General features: G+C 39.9%; 1 protein-coding gene across 1 annotated transcript in view; it reads right to left on the bottom strand.

The window, feature by feature from the left end:
- The window catches only part of CACNA1C (calcium voltage-gated channel subunit alpha1 C), a gene marked incomplete at both ends in the record, with an annotated part of 484,825 nt that overhangs the window by 154,943 nt on the left and 310,908 nt on the right, over nt 1–18,974 (bottom strand). Inside the window, 2 exons of the mRNA XM_080614946.1 lie at nt 11,580–11,776; nt 13,517–13,678. Of these exons, the coding sequence (XP_080471072.1) occupies nt 11,580–11,776; nt 13,517–13,678 (359 nt within the window). The remainder of the gene's footprint in view (nt 1–11,579; nt 11,777–13,516; nt 13,679–18,974) is intronic.

The following is an 18,974-nucleotide window of genomic DNA, read 5'->3' as shown; positions in this document are numbered from 1 at the left end:
ATTCTCTTTCCTTGTTATTTCCTTTATCATTATTATTATTGGTGGTAGCAGTAGTGATTTGTGTTATACCTTAGTTATTAAACTGTTCTTATCTCAACCCGTGGGAGTTGCATTCTTTCGATTCTCCTCCCTGTCCCTCCAGGAGGGGGAGGAAGAAAGGGTGAGGGGGGGGGAAGTAGACTGTGTGGTTCTAATTTACGCCCTGGTCTTAAACCACGACACCTTTCTTTTTTTTTTCAGAATGTCCTCAGGAGAAAGGCAAAACAGAGCTGGATGAAGTGCACAGGGCATCATGAACCAGGGCAGAGGATGCTCTAGACAGGCTATTCTGCTGTACAGTTACTGTAGGATCAAAGCAGATAGTGTAGGCAAGATTCATCCTACGTAGGCAGTGGGAAGAATAATAAAATTCCTATGCGTACCTTGGTTCCCCAATTGTTCTGTATGCTCTGTAATGATGGAAAGAGCAAATTAAAATTCCACTCTGAGCTAGAAATATTGGCAATTTGTACAGAACTTTCTGCAGGAGCTAAATGGAGCCATTATCCGAGAAAGGACTGCCTTGATGAGGACAACAGAAGTCATCAAGGGAAGAGATTAATTTGTGACAGAGAATCCTTGGAAAGAATCAACGAAACTGCAGCAGTGTGTGTCCAGAAGAGAGAAAAGGGGCAGACAGATCTGAGAAAAATGGGAGTCTGCAGAGGTTTCTTCTTCAGCTCTTCCAACAAAGACTATGTTGAATCTGCTGTAGATGTTCTCACCCAAGTACACCTGCTCTGATCCAGGAGAACTGTTTATTCTAGAAAAACTTTGGGTATAGCTATAGTTCATTGCTATGCTGACTGATCTCTCTGACAAGAAGGTGAAGTCTCCACAACTGACCAAGCTTCCTGTACAGCATGATAGAGAAGACAAGTGAAAGCAGTGCTGGCCTCAACCTCAGAGGTGTAAGAGCACACAGTCCTGCAGAAGATACACCTTGACTGGCTTGGACTTTTTGGGAAGACTGTGTAAAAGCAGGAGCCCTGCAGAAAGAGCCCTACCACAGTGCTGCAATCTGTGCAAGAACAAGGTGAGAGGAGAGATGCAGAAGCACTGCCTTACAACCATGTCAGCTGCTTGATAGCAAAGTGCAAACATGTAAAACAGCTGTTTGATCTTCTCTGAAATTACACAGTCACAGTGGAATGCCATTTTGCTATTATATGAACTACCTTCAATGAAGAACACATAAAAGATATGAAGCAAACTGTATTTGCTTTTTGTTGCATACAGTAGGCAGGAAGTGTACTGTTACCAGTAGAATTTGCCAAGCATATTTCTTTTAACAGCATTGAGTCATATTTGCGTCACTCAAACACTGGCCCCACCTTTTCAAGGATATGCACATTTTCTCAGCTGGGGAAGACTGTACAAACTCTGAGGCATAGAAAAAAGCCCAAACAAATTTTAACCACCTTTCAGCCACAGATTACTGATATTGCACAAGAGCACTGAATCCTTAGCCCCCTGTACATAATCACTGGAGTCCACAACATTATTTCATTCTTTAGTAAAGTTTTATATTCATATTTCAGTTGTTTTCAGGTAGGGTGCACATTTCTTTGTAGTCAGCTGTTCTTTAACAGTTTGAGCTATTACGGGGAATATAAGGTCTCCGTCTGAGAATGGGAATAGAATTAAAACTTGCATCCATATACCAGCAGGTCAAAATGTCTGTGGCACACAATGATTGAGCTGAACTGTTTTTCCATTGCAAGCTATTTCTGTTGAAAATGCTTACTGATCCCAGACTTCTACAGCACTGCGGTTTGTGCTTGCTGGAGGGACACAAGGTCAATATTGACTTGGGTGTGTTTACTACTGTCTTAATTAAATCTGTAATTTTAAATGGCCATCACACAAGTTTACTGTACAACTTCAACTAATGGCAAAGGCCACTGGCATTTCATTTCAAAATAGAGAAAAACATTTCAACCTCTCCCTTGACTTAAAGAGAACAACAGTGGTACGGGGTTTTGTTTTCACAAAGTTCCAACTTTTATTAGCACTAGGAATGTTCCAAAGGGACATGGATTACCATGGCAAATGAACTATCTCAAAAGCGGATTTAGCTGACAAAATCTCAGCACATTAAATTTTGTTTGTGCAAGTACCATGGGGAAATTCCCACAGTCAACTTTGCTAGGAGAGGGAAAACAGATATGATCAGGAACCCACCATTTACACTTCTTCCCACCCCACCTGTACTCTTTGTGCTTTCTTGTGGGACTTACCTATTTTTCTGTGAAAGTTGGAGGGGGCTACCTACATCTGCAACATGTTTGGCAATACAGGGATTCTGAACTCCTACTGAAAACATTAGTTACACAGTGAGAATTCCTTACATCAAAGACAAATTCTGAGCTCAAATAAGCCTCCTGCACTGCCACCTCACTCTCTTACTCCAGGTTTAATATGTAAAAGGAAAAAAAAAGTAATGAAATATATTTCAATTCAGGTTAGCATAGAACACATTACCCAAAAGTGAAATACTGAAATTCATGTAATTGCTAAGTGATACAGAAACTCACATTCTAGAGTGTGCTGGACCTGCTGCACTTTGAGGATGTAAACAATTCTCTCTTAACTATTCCCTTAAAAGTTCGTTGTTGTTGTTGGTTGGTTGGGGTTTTTTCCTAGGTCACTCCTAAAGACCCTAGGCCCAGACTGAGCAGATCTTCAGGGCTTTCCACAAACATAGCTTGTAGGCTAGTATACCAGGCCCTTGCTCTTGATCCGTTCTACTTGTTGATATAAGTGGCTGATAGACCATTTTCCCTACCTCTTCCCTCCTCAAAAGATAACATCAAAAGTGACATTAATTTTGCCTCTAGTTATAGAAGATTCATGTCATTGATCCATTTGCAGGGTTCTGCCAGTCAGGTCCCTATACAGGTAACAGCACCCATAAAGGTGCTCCATTCTCTCATGTGACTAAGTACGTAAGTGAATTAGCTTGTTGGGTGAACTTGCAATTTGCAGAAATGTCATGTAGTGACCTCTAAAAATCATTTGGACTTGTGTGACTTAATCAGGGTTTGAATTCAGGCCTCCAGACTCAAAAGTCAGAGAGCTTTATGTGAGTTGCCTTGTTCCAATGTAAGCGTGTATAGTTTTTTTCGCCTTTTAAAAGGACTTTGAAAGTCATTCAAAAGTCCAAAGGCTATTGAGGCACAGGGCTGATAGTTGTTTCATTATAGCTATTGCAGCAGTTCCATCTCTTGCTGCTGCTCAGTTATTTAAAAACCTTTTCATCTTTTAAAGGCTTCAGAAATTCACTCCAAAAAAATACAGTGCTGATTTCAAGCATGAAAATATCCCCTAGGATGGTGGGTCTCCAAATCAAAACTTTAATTTCATCTTAGAATTCTGGGCTATCCCTTCCTGGCTCTGCTTATTTTGTATTTATATTTGCACGGCTGATTATCCAGAAAGGATTTTCTGCCCGTTTTATTGTCCTGCTGTTTTATAACTGCTTCTATTTATCTCAGTGCAGACTGATAGCAAATTCTACCACAAGTATATTAGAACAGCACTGATTGCTGCATGCACAAGAATACGCAAGCACATACTGTTCATTGATTTACATAGTCAATTAAGTTCTTAAAAATAAAGATAACAAAAAACAGTACTGTAAGCTGTAGATAATCTCTACCTTCTTTATTAAGTGAAGGCATGACTGTCAATTCTTTTTTTACACTTGGTCACTATCTAACCCAGTTTCCTTTGTAGCCAGTTCTTGATCTATGATATTCCTAGAAATCAGTTCTACATTTTAGACTATGAATCCAACTTTCATTTGTGAAATCACTCTCAAAATTCTCAAAACGTACAGCATCTAGAACTACACCTTAATCTGATACACACATTAGCCACTCACAGATATTGTACGAGCATTAGAAGTTCACTGGAGAAATTACTTTCAAAGAGTCTGAATGAGGTGAAACTGCACTATTGGCAGACAAGATTGCCCCTTTTCTTTTTCTTGTGAGTTTTATCAGCAACATCAAGTAGGTGAGATCAGCATGATACCCAGGACTGGTTTAATCTAGATATGCCTTAAAAATCCACAGTATGGATGTTCTGTGGTAAATATTCCCCTGACTGAGTCCTAAACTCTTAATTTTCTACTTCTGGTCTCTTTAGGGAGATATGCCCAATGTTGCTTTTAGGCCTCCAATTTAGATGCAGTTCAGAGGACTGGAGTTAGAAGGAAACCGTTCTAAAGGAGGCTATGGATGCAGCTAAACTATACACTTACGATGTATGACCACCCATCATACTGAGTCCTTAAGTCCCACTCAGGCAGAAATTCCACTCAAATCAGTGAATAAAGCCAATATTAGTGGACCTATTCTCTCTGAAGGCAGGAAAGACTTTTATTCACAGTAAGATTGGTAAGGGTTTAGTAGCATTGTTCTTTGTCTAGAAAACAAGATGCTGAAACAAATTAAACTCAAAATAAACATGAGTTTTACAAAAAGTTCTAAAGCCACCACTTGCATTCAGACCTTGGTCGTATGCCCCTGTCTTTCTCTTTCCAGGGTCTAGATAATGAACCGAAGTCTGTTATTTGTGAATTTGGCTGGAGCATATGGGTCCGAACTTAACAACTCTGAAGACGATTGTTTCAGAAGGCAACGATCTTCAGTTCTTGAAAAACTGGTAGGAGGGCCCAAAGCAGTGCACTCACCGAGGCACTCAAAATCCCAAGTTATATAGGATGACTTAGCTCAGTAGCTAATCTCTTAAATTTATAGCTCTGGGATAGAAGATTAAAGACAAGAAAGGTCTCTGGTGATTAGACAGCAGCAATTAGGAAACAGTCTAAGAAAGAATAGAAGAAACAATAGAGAAAGGGCAACAGAAAGACAGGGCTATTAAAGAGGTCCTTCCCACGCAGGAGCACTGGGCAGAGGGTCTCCATTAACACCTTCCCACAACCAACCCAAAGCAGCTTATTTTTAATGGAGAATTTCTTTCCATATAAAGGAAGAGGACTGAGAGTTCCAAAGCTGAGGTCTGAAGGGCTCATGGAAACTTCATTTCACACAATAAGTGCCGATTTTGCATTGAACAAATGTTCAGCAGCAGGCTTTTGTGGCAGGTGGCAACCAGCAAGTCACTGCTGTTACTCATTTTCAAGGTAGCAGTACAGGCAACCACGACAGTTGCAATGCAGTTGTTCATGAGAAAAAAGAAAACAGATTTAGGTCAGCATTTATGCAAATTAGGGGTGGACACTGTTTTTTCAGGGCATTAATGCTGTGGCCCTTCAGTGCTCTGAACTATGGGCCCTCTCCCCTTACCCACCACTGTTACAGATGGAGAAGAAATAACCTCTGCAATTACAGAGACGAGTTGCTCATACTTGCGTGCATATTCTTTGTAAATTTTTCACATCCATACAAAGTCCTGCCAAAAAGATGATTAAAAAGCCTCAACCCCACAACAATACAAGCCCAACATTTTCTTGGAGTGGTGGGGGCGGATGGGAATAAACACCATGGAAACATGTAGACAGATATATTCTTAGAATCAGATCATTCTCTTGTGTGGAAAGCCTTACTAATTCAAGCCTAAGTGCTGCAAGAAGAAAGGGTTAGAAGGGAAAACACAGCTGGCAAAAAATTGGGGGTTGCAGCTTTGCGTTTAATGTCTTCCACTTTGTGGCAGTATCTCTGTATGCCTCACATCATCTTCCTCTTTGGCTGCAACAGACTGTGGGAAGATAAGAAAAGCCCACAAGATGTCAATGCTGTCAGCAAAATTAATTATATATGTTGTCCAGTTTGTACTGTTTTGATTTCATGATGGGAATTATAAGGGTTACTGTAAGATCTAGTCTGAAGTCCATTTAGTATGGAAGTATTGGAAGTATGATCTCACATTCAGAGATGGAAGGATCTTCCTGAACAGCCTGTTTAACCCACTGCATCTATATATGTTACTCTATGCTGCCCTTGGGGATGTGATGCTTCTGAATGTTTCACTGATTCAATCTCAGTACATTGTGACTCTACCTGCACTGTGATGTCTCTGCCACATTGTTTTAGACTACTAAAACATCTTGCCTAGGGGCTGAGAAGGCCACCAAGGATTGTTTGGTTAAATTTGAGGAAGTCAACTTATCATGTGCCAGTTCAGGCATCTCTTCCAGGGACAGGTTAGTGCCCTGGATCTCATTCATACCTGGCTTCAGTCCATCTATAATAATACCACACTCTTTAGTTTACAGTTAAAGCCTTGAGGTAAACTGTCCCTGGAGGCACTGCACGTTATTTTCAGAGACTCACCCAAGTATTCTGAAGCATGGTTCAAATCACATGGGACAAAGCCAATACTCCACAAACTATGTCAGGCTTACGGCTGCTTATTATTAATAAACATCAAGCACATTAATTATGTAGAATTACTCAATCCTAGAATTCAAGCTGCAATGGGCAAACTATATGCAGAACAACTCAGGACCAGGTTCTCCACTACCCAGCAACGTGAACAGCCCAATACAGCAATGTATGGATGTGTTTTGCACTTGCTCGGCACTCTTTTTTCTTTTATTTATATAATAGCTTAGATGCAGGGGAGTGGAGAGACCAGGTACATAAAACTGAGGCTGCAGTAGGCAAATTTGCATGCAGTGTCATAAGGCTCCAGCTACAGAAAGCACATTTCACACGAAGATGAAAGCCTTTCTAGAGACAGGGAACTGTCCAAACTGTACTTAATTCAGAAGCAAAGCGTCTCCTGAAGGACAGAAACAAACTGATTCAAAACAATTAAAAAGAAGCCCCATTAGTGAAGGCTGAAAGAACTGAATCTACTCAGATTAGAAAAAGATTAAGGGAAGGCAACAAATGTCTACAAATACTTAAACAGGATGTTACAAAATGCACAGGGATTTAATTTTCCTCCTTAGTCAACAAGACAATAAGAAATAACAGACTGCAGCAGAGACTGATTACAAAATACAAAATTACTCAATTTGTAACATTTAGATTTGCATCTGCTGCTGAAGTTTCCAAGACTGAGAGGTCTTCAGAAATGGGCCTTGGTGCCTGCACAAGGGAGCAAGCTGCTAATGCTGGATGATCATACATTAAGGAGAATTTTGAGAATAATAAGCTTGATCTTTCAACCATGCATAGGAAAACCTATGATGTGACATATCATAATAGGTGCCTATCTACTCAAATGATTCTGTGAACTGAATGCATACGAGATAAAGCCACCTGGCAATTTTACTGGGACAAAGCAAACATAAGATTGAGGCAGTGTAGGAGATGTGCTTCTATAAACACGTAACACTCTCTTCAACAAAGATCAATTTTTCAGCAAAGAGTCAACAAGGTTGTTTTGCATGGATTTTCATCCTGTCCGATATAGCTGTTTCACATTAAAATTCTGGCTCCTTGTAAGTAATATCTTACCTGCCACTAGAGCAGTGTCAAACTGTTTTCCTTAACATTTTTCTTTCACAAAAGATGCCAATCTACCTCACAAGTCTTATCTACTCAGAGAGGAGATTGGAAAGTGTATTGATCTTATTGATGTAAAATCTTTCTAAGGAATAAAAGCTTATTGCTTTCCATTTCTCATTATCTTATTGTGAAGATGTGGATCACAGGCTGGGAAATAGTACTCCATGAGAGAGGAGATAGGCTTCACTACAGAGGCAAAAAGCTGAAGGATGCATGTGGAGAAGCATGAAGAAGGAAGCAGGAAACTGAAGATAGAATTTGAAGAGCTACTAAGTGGATTAGGAGTCCAAGGCTTGTGGAAGGTCATACAGATTTCGAACTTTTAAACATGCAGGTTTAACCTTGCAAAGTATGGCACAAGACAGACATAGGTTTCATAAAATTGCTAGTATATTTTTCAGGGCAACGTGCTGAAATGTGCTAAGCTCCCTCCATTCCCGCTGAGAGGAATGCAGAGATCTAGGTACCTTTCAAAAGCTATCTTTCAGAAAACAGGAGGATGTAATTGAAAAGCACCTGTAGAAAAGTTCAGACCAAGGGAATTGCTCCATTGTCTAAACATTTCCAGCCAACTAATTCAGCACAGAGCTTTATCTGTGGTTCTGCTGAGCTTTAGGCTCTTTTCTTATTTAAGGAGGAAGCAAAGAAAACTCCCTACATACCTTGGTGTCTACTCTGAATTGCAGAGGAACTAAGAACCTGTCAGCATGCTTGAATTTTGAACGCTCAGCACTTTTAATATTAATTACTTTACATCCTTAAGTTTAAGGAATGACCTCTGAAAGTCATCACCTAAAATTTGCACCTGCAAAACTGTCAGATTTGCAGACAACATTTTCTTATACTGTTTTTTAATCTGTGCTTTCCTTTCAGTGTAAAACGGACAACCAACTCTCTATCTCAGGGTGTAGTTGGAGAGAGAGGACCTGGATTTGCAATTTAATTACCTGTGCAGATTTATTTCCTAATAAAGCAAGTGTTAATTTCCAGGACCTCAGAGTGGATCCCGGAGATCTCGTAAAGTGTTATCTACTTGAGAAGAAAATAGCTTCCTATCTCTACACTCTTGTGGAGATGCAGCCCCCAGTGGGTTGTCTATGACAAGTCCACTTTTCTTGGCTGAAAAGGCAAAGGCCAGGGAGTAGAGTTATATATGAGTCAGGCTTCACTAAAGAAACAATGGCTCACACTAAGTTTAAAATAGATTATTTCTATCCTACTCCACTTACTAAAATTTGTCCTTCACTCTCAGAGATTGAAACATTCCATTTTTTTTATTTACTATCCAGAAATAATCTTACTTTTGATCTGGCTAGCTTAAGTTAGAATGCCTTTTTCATAGACTATAAAGCTTACACTATAAACCACAATTGATCAGGTTTGAAACACCCACACATGAAATTAGTGTGAATGTTCAGAGACTGTTTCTACATACAAATATTAAAGCCACAAGGCTTCTCATAAGTGTGACCTCTAGTAACTGCCCAAACAATATCTGCCCCCAGAGTAGCACAGACCTCTCTGCAGAAGGAAATATGCATTGCATCTCAAACAGCTTCTTTACCATATGGCAAACACTGATCACAGTTGACTTCTATCCACTTTGTCAACATAAAACAGAGGCAAAAGGTCTTATGAGACAACAATACTCTAAGGATTGTTTGCAGCAGCTTAACTGAGTGTGCCTGTCAGCTCAGTTGTTCAGGTATTTACTCTAATTTTGTGTTTCATGGCCTTTAAACATAGGTGATATGTTTTTTTCTTTACAAACTAAATTTCCTTTTCCTCTGTCTGCAAGGCTAACTCTTTTGTAGTCTTGTCTAGGAATAATTTGAAACCAACGATAGCAAATATTTCTTTTATTTCCAAAGCAAAGGGACTGTAGCGATAGGACAAGGGGTAATAGGTTCAAATTAAAACAGAGAAAGTTCAGATTAGATACAAGGAAGAAGTTCTTCACTGTGAGGGCAGTGAGGCACTGGAACGAGTGGCCCAGAGAAGTGGTAAATGCTTCATTCCTGGCAGTGTTCAAGGCCAGGTTGGACAGAGCCTTGGGTAACATGGGCTAGTGAGAGGTGTCCTTGCCCATGGCAGGGGGGTTGGGACTAGATGGTCTTAAGGTCCTTTCCAACCTTAACTATTCTATGATTTTATGATTTTATCAAAGCCATAATATAAAAAGCTAACTATACAGATGCCCCTAAAAATAATGACTATCAATCTGTATTAATTTCAGGTCTCAGTTCACCATACTGTCTCTAAAGATAAAAGAACAGCTCAGGAAATTGGTGAAAAAAGCTGGCTGAATACCCAGCAAAGGCCCACAGCTAAAATCCAGGTTGCTGCAGGGATGCTATAAAAAAAATCAGAGCATCTGCGGGAGTCATGGTAGAAAATCATTTAATATTGAGTATAAGGTTTTGGCTCCCGGTATTAAGTAACTGATAACTGAGTTCTGAATGATTCACATCCTGTCATGCAAATGATGCCTGGATCCAAAAGGGTGGGGATTGGCAGGGTTTTTCATTACACGTGCCTTTGGAGAAAATAACGACAACTTTTGGATAGGTTTCATGACACTAAACAGCGTACACTGCCAGAACTCTTTTCATGTTTCATGTTTGTTTCTGGTATCTTTTACTCTGTTCTGTCTCCCCTGAACTACCTATAAATCTTCTCAATCATACAAAGATTGGAGGAATGTGAGTTAAATGTGATAAAAGAGCATATTATATATAGCTATAGTTGAGCTGTGGAGTAGTTTTGCCCAGTTATTTTTCTGACTTAACTTCTGTTCTTATTTTATTAATCTATATCTTTTTTTCAAGTAAAGGCAACTTTTGTGCTCTGAGACCCAGACTCCCCTTGTGGTTTGATCTCTGCCCTTTATCTCAGGCATTAAAAAGAAGCTCGAGTCACAATTCTCATCTAAATTTATGAGGATAAAGAGACAACTGCTAGCTGTTCCACATAGACACTATCTATTGCAGATAAGCTGAATCTTCAAAGGGAAATCTTGTAAACTGTAACTTGGTGGTGGGTAGAAGACAGCTTCAAGCTGATGTTTAAGAGAAAAGCTGATGTTGATTAACAGTGCAAGCTGCCTCAGTCCAGATTATCCTTTTGTGTATTTTGGATCTTCTTGAGTTAAATTCCATCATGCATTGTAGCACATCCTACCATCTTGGAGAATCAACCGTCATAATATGCCAGTCTTCAAAGTAAGTCAGAGTCTGGGTTAGCCTTACACAGACAGGACTAACCGAGCTGTGTGTGAATTGCTGCAAAAGTTGATGGCAAGAGCTGAATCAAGAAATGGGTTTATATCTGGTTTACAGGTGAAGGCTAAATCTGATTTGAACTCCTACAGTATAATTGCATTGCCACTGAATTTCCCATACATCAGGAATTACAAGGCAGAAACTAAAGCTATTGAACTTCCAGAATTAGGGTAAAGGGCAAGATGAGACTGCATTTAGCTTAAAGATAGTATCATGTTTCAGATAAACATGTAACCATGACTGATAACAATATGAGAGTTTGGAGAATTTATTCTAATACTATTGTGATAAAAATCATAATCCGAAGCAGTGCTGGCACGAAAAGGGATTTGTGAGGCCTTTCTTATAAAACCTATGAGTGGTCAGCGTAATGCCTTTGAAACACTAATGCCATTGGTAGAGCACACAGTTTCTGTCACAAATACTTCTACATCGATAATCTGGAGATGTACAAGATATTACACTCCTGCAGAGAAGGTCTTTATATGACATTCAGCTCAACAAATGTACGTTGATTATCCTCAAACTGTTAAACCACATGCCATCTTTCAACATTAAAATATCACTGGAAGCTCAACATTTACATTTGATTTAACTGCACCAGATAAACCCTCCCATTTTGCCCACTAATATACTGAATTAATTAAAGCTACATGCTAGCAACCATGCCTTCACTATATAGAAACAAGCAAGAAAGCTCTAAAGCCCTGAAGCTTCACCATAGCCATAGCACATGAGCAGGCGTTTCATCTTATCATTTTCGGATACGTACCCAGTACAGTACATCTGTCCAGCCCTCCATCGTGATGCACTGAAACACTGTCAGCATGGCAAAAGCAAAGTTGTCAAAGTTGGTAATGCCGTGCTTAGGTCCCTCCCAGCCTGCCTTGCACTCCGTGCCATTCTGACACTGCCGCCCATGAGCAGACTGAGGGGCACAGGGGGATGGATCATCTTCTGCAGGTGTATCTTAAAGGAGAGGAGGGAGAAAAAGGAGATGAAGAGAACTAATTGCCATGAGTGAATGAAAGATATTTGAAGAAATACACTTTTGCAGCAAATTTGACAGATTTCTCTAGGAATACACAAGCAACTGTATTAATTTTAATGGGCAGAGGAATTTTCTGCTTCACTTTCTGTTTGTAAAAATAGCGGATAAACTTTCAAATTTTACAGTCAAAACTGAGATAGACAAGCATACTGTCCTATGAGGAAGAAATCATGCTCTTCAACGTGAAAGAAAACATGAGATCAAGTCTATTACATTTCTTTAGGCTGCATGATATGACCAGTGTTTTCATACTGCAGTCACTTGGCACCTGGGTTAATCTTGGAAGGAAACTGCAGCACTGACTGGCACTCCAACGAAGGAGGCTGAACTTCTGCAGCAGACAGGCTTCAGTGCTCTGGAGATAGGTTGATATGGTGCTGGGCCACTGCTAAATCACAGCAGAGAGTGTCTGGAGCTCCATTCTTTTGGAGTTTAAAAGCTGTGTGGCATTTCAGCAGTAGCCCAGTGTCACTGATGAGCTCTGTAAGACTGCAGCTTGATTATAAAGCCCTTATTCTATACAGCTGCTTCCAAAAATCAGAGAACCCATACAACAAGCCTGCTAAATGCTTTGGTATATGAAAAAACACTACACACACGCACCCCCACCCCCCACCCCCCATATTTTATAATCACAAAAATTCATGCAATACGTTTTTTTGATTTTTTTTTTTAATATATGGATTTCAGAACTTAGTGCTACATTTATAACAGATGCAGGTATGTATGTGTGTGGGAGCAGATAATTATGTTTGTTTCTCATCTTATATGGAAAAAAAAAAAAAAGCAATTTTCCAAAATTTATTATCACATTCTCATCATTAAAGCACGCCATAAACAGCAATAATAGACTTAGATGCTGTAACATAAATAATTTCACACTATGGAGAAAGATATATATACTTTAAAGTTGTAAATCAGACTGACAATTCATTATAGTTCTAGCATCATTTCCAGAAAATGAGATCTGCCGATGTTGTAAAAGCAGAAAATATAGAACTTCTGAAACAATTTCCTGCTGTACAATATTTTCTTGGTTATAAGCTGAAGTGGGTCCTAGACACTGGCACCCACCACCATATGGGAAATTACTGCTGTTAAAGTTCAGTAAATCAAATGAAAAAGAGCAGATGGTTAGATGAGTGAGTGGTAACACAATTGAATTATTTTGAAATTTGAGTATTTATTTCTGTATATAAATTTGAAAATTCTTTCCTGATAAATTTGGTGCAAAAAGTTTCTTCCCATTAATATAACTTTGCTTTCATACTAGCTGCACTTCTAGTCATGGTCACAGCCTGTGATTAAAAAAAAAAAAAAATCATGGACCTCAATTCCTTTACAATATACAGTAATCTTTTACAATGATACTACTTTAAAATGGAGATGTGTTTGTGATGCCACCTCATTTGTAGGTGAGTCTGCTTAGTGGTGAAATCATCACTACTTTAGTGTTGCTTGAGCCTTGTTAAAGGATCTTGTTAAAGAACTCAGGCTGCTTGTAGTGCCAAAGGTCCACATTAGTTAAGTTCACTACTGTGTTCAGCATGAATTGACAGGTCACATATAGCCTTTATAGACAGCACAAGTGCTCTGAGATATATGGGGGACACCTTCCTCAGAAAATCTTTGTGTGTATGATATAGCTTTCTCCTTACCTATCAGTCCGCCTTGCACATGATAGCAGGTCTTATGCATCTTCCCCATGAATAGCTCCAGTCCAATGATGGCATAGATAATAATGACAAACAGCACCAGCAGGGCAATATGCAACAAAGGGACCATGGCCTTGATAATTGAATTTAAAACCACCTGGAGACCTGCAGAGAGAACAGAAGGAAACACTTATCAGTATCTTGCTGATAGAGAGGCTATAAATTGCACAATAATGTCATTTTTATTTCACCCTCCCTCACCTGAACTCATTATCTTGATGATGTAAAGATTTACATTTACAGATCACCTCCCTCCAGAAGATACCCAGTATTTCACAAACTTACCGTCATATCGTGGATCACAGACTAAAGTAAAACTGTTATTACCCTACCTGTCACTGAAATACCACCATGCTGGGGAGGAAATACATTAGCTATTTTGCCTGTTCTTGAAAACCAGACACAAGTTGTTCCCAGGAGAGTTAAAGCATAGGAAAAATGAAGGAAAAATGAAGAACAACCAGAACTGAAGCAGGACAAGAACAGCGAGACATGCAAGAGGGCAAGTGCTGGGACACCACAGAGCTGCATCCCAGAGCATGGGGAAAGACAGTAAACTGAAGTCATGTCCTAATCTGATTCTGTGTTCTTCCAGGGGTCAAGCCATCTCACCCACAGCCTGAGCTGCTGAAGGACACCAAACCTATACTAATGGAGAGCTCCCAGCCCTTGGGATCTTCCTGCACTCCAGATCTACCTCACTTCGATCTGAACAGAGGGAGAGTCAGAACCAGCAGTGATGGTTTTGCCACAAGATTTAGGGATCATTCTATAATAGAGGCTGTCCAGGTCCCTAGAAAGGGATATGAACAAAATATTATTACATGGCTGTTGTTAAGGCATGAGACTGATATAAATCCTAATCATGAGTGAACCAAATGTTTCAGAATGGGCGAGGGAAGGTGACTTGTAGCTGAGTTTGCTCAAGCACTAAGCAGTGTACCCTCAGACGCAGTTGACTCAAGCTGCAGATTCATGGGCCTCTCTCGTCTCTTTCTCCTTATTTATAAAACCAGAATAACAAAGCCAGCCTTTAGCAAGGATTTGCATTTACAAAGGTCTTAAAGTTATTATGACTGGTGGCAGTGATGGCAACCACTGTCACTGGCAAGTTATTAATGTTGGAAATATTGAGAGACCTCTAGAACTCTATAGTCTACAAATAGCCAGATCAGAACAATTACGAGCTCATGATTTTGCAATGACTGAGAGCCAGAAACCATTAATGTCTCCTGCAAATGCTGTCATCTCCTTAGAGAAGTTGATATTAGCTGTGATTTTTGAAAAAATGTGATTCATGAGTTGTAAATGCCTGTTACAGATCTGCCAAGAGAGTTTGTGATAACTATTAACTTTTTAAATCTATCACTTAAGATCTTAGATTTTCCTTTTTATTACTTTTTCCTAACTAATTTAAATACCCTCTAATAAGGATGACACATCTCTTGACAAACACTTTCACTTGTAGGCAATCTACCTGTCAATTCACAGCTAAGGCTGAAACTTTGCATTTGCTCCTCAGCCACATGGAACACAGCAGAAACAATCCAAGGCGGCATCAGCTGCCAGGCCAGCAAGATCATTCACTGCCAGTAATCCAAAACTGGCTACCAGCATCCCTCTGGTCACAGTGTTTTTTCAGGTGTCTGCAGTCAGTTCAGTTATCTGTTAATGGTTCATGTTACTATCCAACGGGAGTGATATTCAGCATGAAACATTCTGGCTTTCACAAGGAATTTCCTTACATGAAGTAAAATACTGACAGGATCAAAACTCATCCTATAAAAGAGTGAGCTGTTCTGCTCACTCAATTACCTCTAGGCACTTTGGATAAGCAATATCTCTGGGGTAAAAATACTGCTGTGATTACATGAGGCAGTCATTCTTTTCCCCTAGATGCTCACCTTATTCAGTCTACTAATTCAAAATACATACAGAAAATGAACTGCCTTCCACATGAACATCACCCCAATACTTCACGGCAGTCAAGAATGCTACATTCAGCAGAAAATTACAACAATGTCCCACCTTTTCCCAACCAATGTACAACACAAGAAAGTTAAAAGACTAGAGATGGCTCTGAAGCTGAAAAAAAATCAAACTCTGCAGACTGAACTATTTGTAGCTTCAAATAAATCTACAGAAAAGCAAATAAAGGCCTCCATTTTTAGTGATTTTAGGAGCCCTGTTAATCCAAATTATAGTCAAGGTGTTACGCATTTTACCCTTAATTACTGTTATTCTTAATTGATTTAATATTCATTATAGGATCTACCCAGTGCTCTTGAGAGGGTACTGAAGACAGACACAATGATGAACAAGGCTTTTAAAGGCAGCTTCATTACTACCCATGCCATGAAAGTGCTTCAATGTACTACAGATGTCCAGAGAAGATAGTATCTGGACAAACCAATGCCCTTTGTGTTAACAAGGCAGTGCTTGTGAAATCAAAGGCATGCACCATAACCACGAGATGACAAGGTGTTTAGACAGTCAAGGGAACATGTACCACCAGAAGACTTACAGGAGCTTCAGCTAGCTTAGTTAGAGAAAAGCTTCTAGAGGATAATAAACCAAAACTTTGAAGAAGAGATGAGCTACTGCATACTGCTAGCATGAATCAATGTGTGTGTGTGCTGTGCAGTACCCTGTTAGGGCAGCCTGGTTTTAAATCCAGATGACTCCATCAATTAACAAGCTTACATATATTACCACTGAAGAATTCAGAGAGTTTCTAAAAGTTTAAAACCACTAACTATGCAGCAACTTTAGAAATGTCCTCTCAGAAAATGTGACAAATGCTACCAGTAGAGGTGCACAGGATTATATGCACATCACATGCTCCCCACATTGTTGTCAAGCTTATTGCTGCAATATAGCCGCAGACAGTAAATTACTTTATTCTCAGCTCAGGCAGCCATGTGCAACATGAACAGCTGTTGCAAGGAATGGTGTGAGGATGCAGGCTTTGGACAATCAGAAAAGTTGGTGTAGTAGCAGGGGCAGATGTGGATGATTTTCCGGTGAAGAACGGCCACATACCCAGATCACCAAGTGCCTACGTGGAGTTCGACATGAACCAAGGGACAACTAAAGGTGAAGGAGGATGGGAGTGAGGCACTGGGAGTAAGAATCCCAGCAAGATAAGAAGGAGCTGGAATTTACTGAGTTGCTAAATTGAGGACTGTTGGAAAACTTTGAAGGTCAGGTTCTCACACCTGTGCTTAACCAATTATATGTTAGTTGTTAAGGGCCTTAAAGACATGTATCCAATCACAATGGGCCAAGTTAGTGTAAACAACTTTAAGAAATAGTATATAAAGAATTAGTTTTCTATAATAAATGGCTTTGTCTGATCACACTGATCTCCGACTGAGTCCATTGCGTGACAGGCGGAGAATAGGGAGAACAGATAAAGAAGGATTAAAGGACTCGGGGAGAACCATGGGTAGGTGGAACAAACAGCGATGCTTCAAAACACATAAAATCTGTGTTCTGAAATCTGAGTGGTGCAGATCAGTGTCTGTGGATGACCAGATGCATTTCTAATCAGTGTAAATGAAGACAAATCATCCCTTTACATACAGTCACAAAACTTTTTCTAACCAATGGTGAGGCCTTCTACACACTTTCACACGTTTTTCCCTGTGCAGAGGAAAAAAAGCCAGTTGAACTTACACCACACCCCCCCCACCAGCTAAAAGCCAAAAAACCTAAACTTCTCTGTCCCAACTCATTCATGCTCTTAATCTTTGCACACTGTGACACGCAAATATCACCCAGCACGGGTGTTCATAATACAAGGGCACTACAGTTCCACTTGCCTGATGCTCTGTGCAATAGACCATTGCACACTGAACACCTATGGCATTTTATCCCTTGTGGAGGTAAGGTTTGCAATTCAAGCAATGAGCTTTGCAGCTTATAATCTTAATTAAATCAGAATGCCCAGTGACCTTATCAGACTGCAAAGCTGGCCTCTGGGTTCCAAGAAGGTAATGCCAATAACTGCCTTCCCACAGCAGAGTGAAGAGCTGCGTTTTTACACTGCTTTACAGAGGCTGGCAATGCCATCATTGGCCAACCATAAACGCAGAGTCCTGAATTATATCCTGGCAAGTAAATACAAAAATAAATGGGTTTCAAATATTTAGTATTCTAAAATTATTTAGTAATTTGTGGAAGCTCTCTCCATGTGCTAGACACTCTCCAAACATCTGTGAAGGCATAGCATCTGCCTTGAGGGGCTCACTCGAGGCTGGACAGAGATAACTGCACAGAGGTTAGGGAGAGTGCGACAAAAGGGATTATTTGCAGTTTTACAGCCTACGCTTTTCTTCTATTAATAATTGAAGATCCTAAACAGCTCTTAGTATTTATTTTGAAAGCACTTCAGCTTACCTTTAAAAAACCCCCTCTTGGCTGCATTTTGTTGGCTGACACTGGCTCCATAAATGTTTCAGTAAGCAAAATACATTAATGCCACTCCCTGGGCTCACAGAATTTAGTGTTCATTTACACTGATAAAGTGTTTTAAATATTTATTACATGAGAACAACATTGCTTTTAATACCAGGTCAAGCCCTTTTCAGTCTCTAGAGGACTGCATCGACCCAAAGGTTTAGGGCAAAATGCGAAGTACAAGGAATGTGGAAGAAAGAAGGAAACGAGCTTATAACAAGCAACACTGATCTTTTTCAAAGCTATGGGAAATATACTGTTAGGGATACTGCAGGTGTTTTAGAGGTATTATATGATGCTGCATTTTCCTCTCAGGAAGACAATCATGAGAAGACCTGGTTGCTGTGTCATCAATTCAGGCAGTTATTGAAGAACGTGCTTATCTCTGTGCATGTAAGTGTCTGCACCTAAAGCAATGGGATTACCTACATACCCCATTGTGTACTTACAAGCTTTCTTGGATGCCAACCAATGCTCAGCAAAGATGTCACCAAAAAAAAAAAGTGCACTAGACCCAGCTGCTAAAATGCACTTGGCGTTGTGCTGTGGAACATATCCAAGGAAACTAATGCTAGGTTGGTCTCAGAAAAAAATACTGGGACTTTCCAAGCACAGCCCTATCTTATATTTTCATGTGTCTTCAATTTTGGATGAAACTGGGTTTGCTGGACACGGTGGTTTCCTGTTCTCATGGTATTAGTAACCCAGATCTTTAGAGAAAGCATACCCCAAGTCGACTCCTTCATTGGTTTTGCAGCGCTATAGCTGCCTACACCATAGCATTGCCTGAACCTGGAGTTATAAGCAGGCACAGTCTCATACAAATGACCTTCTGGGAATGAGCAGGACTAAAAGTAAAAGGGAAGTACTTTCAACTCCATCCATTCCCCCTCCACCTCCTGATACACACACAAACACACACAGATTTTCATACTTAAGC

This window comes from Psittacula echo (assembly GCF_963264785.1).
Source record: "Psittacula echo genome assembly, chromosome: 1".
Taxonomy (NCBI): domain Eukaryota; kingdom Metazoa; phylum Chordata; class Aves; order Psittaciformes; family Psittacidae; genus Psittacula; species Psittacula echo.
Note: the sequence above shows the minus strand (reverse complement) of the source record. Positions and strands in the feature narration are given on the sequence as shown.